This window comes from Rhinopithecus bieti, unplaced genomic scaffold (genome assembly GCF_001698545.2).
Source record: "Rhinopithecus bieti isolate Rb0 unplaced genomic scaffold, ASM169854v2 scaffold_15813, whole genome shotgun sequence".
Lineage (NCBI taxonomy): Eukaryota > Metazoa > Chordata > Mammalia > Primates > Cercopithecidae > Rhinopithecus > Rhinopithecus bieti.
In genome coordinates, this window is record NW_016809040.1 from 943,030 (window position 1) to 946,779 (window position 3,750).

At 56.5% G+C, this 3,750-nt stretch overlaps 1 protein-coding gene across 1 annotated transcript in view; it reads left to right on the forward strand.

Moving 5' to 3' along the window:
• The window catches only part of LAMB3 (laminin subunit beta 3), a 42,834-nt gene that overhangs the window by 24,461 nt on the left and 14,623 nt on the right, over window positions 1–3,750 (forward strand). The window contains exons 11-14 of the mRNA XM_017888312.1: window positions 537–692; window positions 1,148–1,344; window positions 1,748–1,859; window positions 2,698–3,076. Coding sequence (XP_017743801.1) covers window positions 537–692; window positions 1,148–1,344; window positions 1,748–1,859; window positions 2,698–3,076 — 844 coding nt within the window. The remainder of the gene's footprint in view (window positions 1–536; window positions 693–1,147; window positions 1,345–1,747; window positions 1,860–2,697; window positions 3,077–3,750) is intronic.

Genomic DNA, 3,750 nt, shown 5'->3' on the forward strand with positions numbered 1-3,750 from the left:
TTTTTTTTTTTTTTTTTTTTTTTGGAGATGGAGTTTCGCTCTTGTTGCCCAGGCTGGAGTGCAATGGCACAATCTCAGCTCACTGCAACTGCAACCTCCACCTCCCAGATTCAAGTGATTCTTCTGCCTCAGCCTCCTGGTAGCTGGGATTACAGGCATGCACCCCTATGCCTGGCTAATTTTGTATTTTTAGTAGAGACAGGGTTTCACCATGTTGGTCAGGTTGGTCTTGAACTCCTGACCTCAGGTGATCCACCCGCCTCGGCCTCCCAAAGTGCTGGGATTACAGGCATGAGCCACCGTGCCTGGCCATTCACTCATTTATTTCTCATAAGAAGCCTATGAAGGGTGTATCATTATTTTTATTTTACAGATGAGGAAATTGAGGTACGGAGGGATTAAGTAACTTCACTAAGGCTATGAAATTGAAAGCCAGTGGTGGAACAAGGATTTGAACTAGGCAGCCTGGCTCCTGGAATCTGCTCTGAACTCTACTTTTCTTTGTTCCTACTGCGGTGACTGCTGCTGTCTCTCAGCCTGCGAGTGTGATCCGGATGGGGCAGTGCCAGGGGCTCCCTGTGACCCAGTGACCGGGCAGTGTGTGTGCAAGGAGCATGTGCAGGGAGAGCGCTGTGACCTATGCAAGCCGGGCTTCACTGGACTCACCTACGCCAACCCGCAGGGCTGCCACCGTGAGTAGGGGGCACGGCCCAGCACGACATGGGGCAGGCTGCATGGGGCCACCAGATCCATGGCTTGCCCTGCTCACTGTGCTCTCTTCAGAGGAAATCCCACTGCAGGGTAGACAGAGTGGGTGTGCCCAGGCCTTTGCCAGGAGTCCAGACTTCTTGGCCTCTTACCCAGCACCAGCTGCTGTGCTACTGGCTTCCAGCAGGTGGCAGCAGAGGTCCAAGTTGGAAGGTGGGACTGAGTCAGCCAGATGGAGGGTGGGCAGGCAGGCGGCTGAGCTGCCAGGTGGCTGGGACTGGTGGGACAGCGCAGGGGTACTGTGAGTCAGCCATGTCATCTGCAGGGAATGGCCTTGCCTAGTTCTTTTCCCAGGTGGGGCCCCTCCCCGGATGTATGTCCTCTGGGGGTGAGTTTTTCATGGAGCGTCTGCCTGAGCTCAGCAGCTCTCCTCCTGCAGGCTGTGATTGCAACATCCTGGGGTCCCGGAGGGACATGCCGTGTGACGAGGAGAGTGGGCGCTGCCTGTGTCTGCCCAACGTGGTGGGCCCCAAGTGTGACCAGTGCGCTCCCTACCACTGGAAGCTGGCCAGTGGCCAGGGCTGTGAACCGTGTGCCTGCGACCCACACAACTCCCTCAGCCCCCAGTGCAACCAGGTACGAAGTGTGGGTGGCCTGGGGACCGCTCAGTGGGAGAGGGGTCCTGAGCACCAGCCTTTCTGCTGCCCCTCCATGCTGCCTTTCTGGGCCTCTCCCCTGTCAGACCGGGCATCTTCTGTCCCCATTCTCCTTTGGGGAAGTCACCAGATGTCCCTCCCTCTGTGGCTCTTGGCCGTCAGTGATGCCATATGCAGCACACCTTCTGAAGGGCCCACGCTGGGCCTTGACTTCAAGGCTCATCTCTGAGTGGGAGCCCTTGCTTTGTGGGCACAGCAGCTCTGGAGGTGGCCACGAGCCCTGGATTCTACCTGTGGACCAGGAATCTAGGACACGGTCCCTGACACCAGGGTAAGGCAGAGGCTATGAGGCAGGGTCCACTGACGCTGCTCTCTCCACACAGTTTACAGGGCAGTGCCCCTGTCGGGAAGGCTTTGGTGGCCTGACATGCAGCGCTGCAGCCATCCGCCAGTGTCCAGACCGGACCTATGGAGACGCAGCTACAGGATGCCGAGGTGTGTGCTCAAGGACTGGCGGACACTGAGGCTATGGGGGCCAAGCACGCGGTTGGGCACGTGGTGGGGGCGTGTAGGTCTGCAACAGGGCAGAACGTCCCGTATTGATGCATGTGGTGTGGGCCTGGGCAGCCCTGTGAGTGCACACACTCTGGCCCATTGGTGTAGCCTCCAAGCCCCTGAGGCAGGCCTATGTCCTGCTGTCCCTGAGTCCCCGTGACCTGCCAGTTGCTTTGCTCCCCACTTCCCTGAGAGACAGCATTTCCCAGAAGCCATCTCCAAGGCAGCAGCAAGGATGGTAGGCTGTTTCTTCATTCTTCATAGATGGAGGAAGTGAGTCCTGAGGGGCAAAGGGTGTCATTTCCCAGGGAGTCAGTTTGATGTCACCATAGGAGCACAGGCCTTGGAGTGTGCAGACAAGATTCTGGTCCCAGCTCTGCCCCTGCCTCACTGAGTGACTTTGAGGGAGCTGCTTCCCCTCTTTAGACTCGGTTTCTTCCTTTGAGAAAGAGGCGTGCTATACTTAACCTCTCTGTCCCTCAGAGAGGAACATCTAGAAAAAGTGAGGAAACCAGAGTGCTAATCCTGAGAGTGGTGTGAAGATCAAATGAGTTAATGTGTGTGTGTGACTTTAAATGGTGCCTGGCACATGGTAGGTGCTAAGTAAGCATTTGCTTTCACTGCAGCTGTTACCATGGATTTTATTCTGGCAGTGACTTCTGTTATTCTAAGTCATGTAGAAAGAGCCTCAGGTCAGACCTGCTCTTCAGGGCTCTCCCTGATAACTGCTTCTGTCTCCCTGACCCCCGTCTCTGACTGTCATTTTTCTTGGCCCTAGCCTGTGACTGTGATTTCCGGGGAACAGAGGGCCCAGGCTGCGACAAGGCATCGGGCCGCTGCCTCTGCCGCCCTGGCTTGACTGGGCCCCGCTGTGACCAGTGCCAGCGAGGCTACTGCAACCGCTACCCGGTGTGTGTGGCCTGCCACCCTTGCTTCCAGACCTATGATGCAGACCTCCGGGAGCAGGCCCTGCGCCTTGGTAGCCTCCGCAATGCCACCGCCAGCCTGTGGTCAGGGCCAGGGCTGGAGGACCGTGGCCTGGCCTCCCGGATCCTAGATGCAAAGAGTAAGATTGAGCAGATCCGAGCAGTTCTCAGCAGCGCCGCAGTCACAGAGCAGGAGGTGGCTCAGGTGGCCAGTGCCATCCTCTCCCTCAGGTAATTCCCTTTCCCTGCCAAGCATTTGGAAGAATTATGCTCCAGGGTTCCTGTACGGGGCACACTGGTCCTTCCTTACATTTGTACAGCGCATTACAGTTTAAAGGCATTTTCACAGTGCTCTGTCTTTCAACCATTACAACAGTCCTGTGAGGTTGGTGTGGTTTTGCAGATGAGAAAACAGGCACAGATAGGTGATGTGACAGAGCCACATGGCCCCTGAAGGGCAGAGCTGGGACTCAGAACATAGCCCAGGAGCCCAAGCCCAGCATTCTTTCAAGTGCCCCGTGCTGCCTGTGGGAGGGAGTCAGCTCTGGATTAGTCACCCTGGCAGAGGGCATCCGAGAGGCAGGGGCTCTAAAAATAACTCGCGTGTGGCTTTGGAATGGAAGTGGTCCCGCCCACACCCCCATCCCACCAGCAGAGGTGCCTTCTTAGTGAGATTCAGTTCCGGAAGCTTCTATAATTAGTTGGCATTCCCTGAGCACTGGCTTTCTGACGGTGCACAGAGCCATCCAGGTGTGTGAGTGGCGGGGAGGGAAAAGGCAGCCTAAGAAGAATGAAAATGGAGGCTTCGTGACTCTCAATGTGCTAGAGCCACTGTCTGGGGGCTCCAGCAGAGGAACTCAAGCAAATATTGGGAACCAACCTTCCTTCATTCCTTCCTTCCTTCC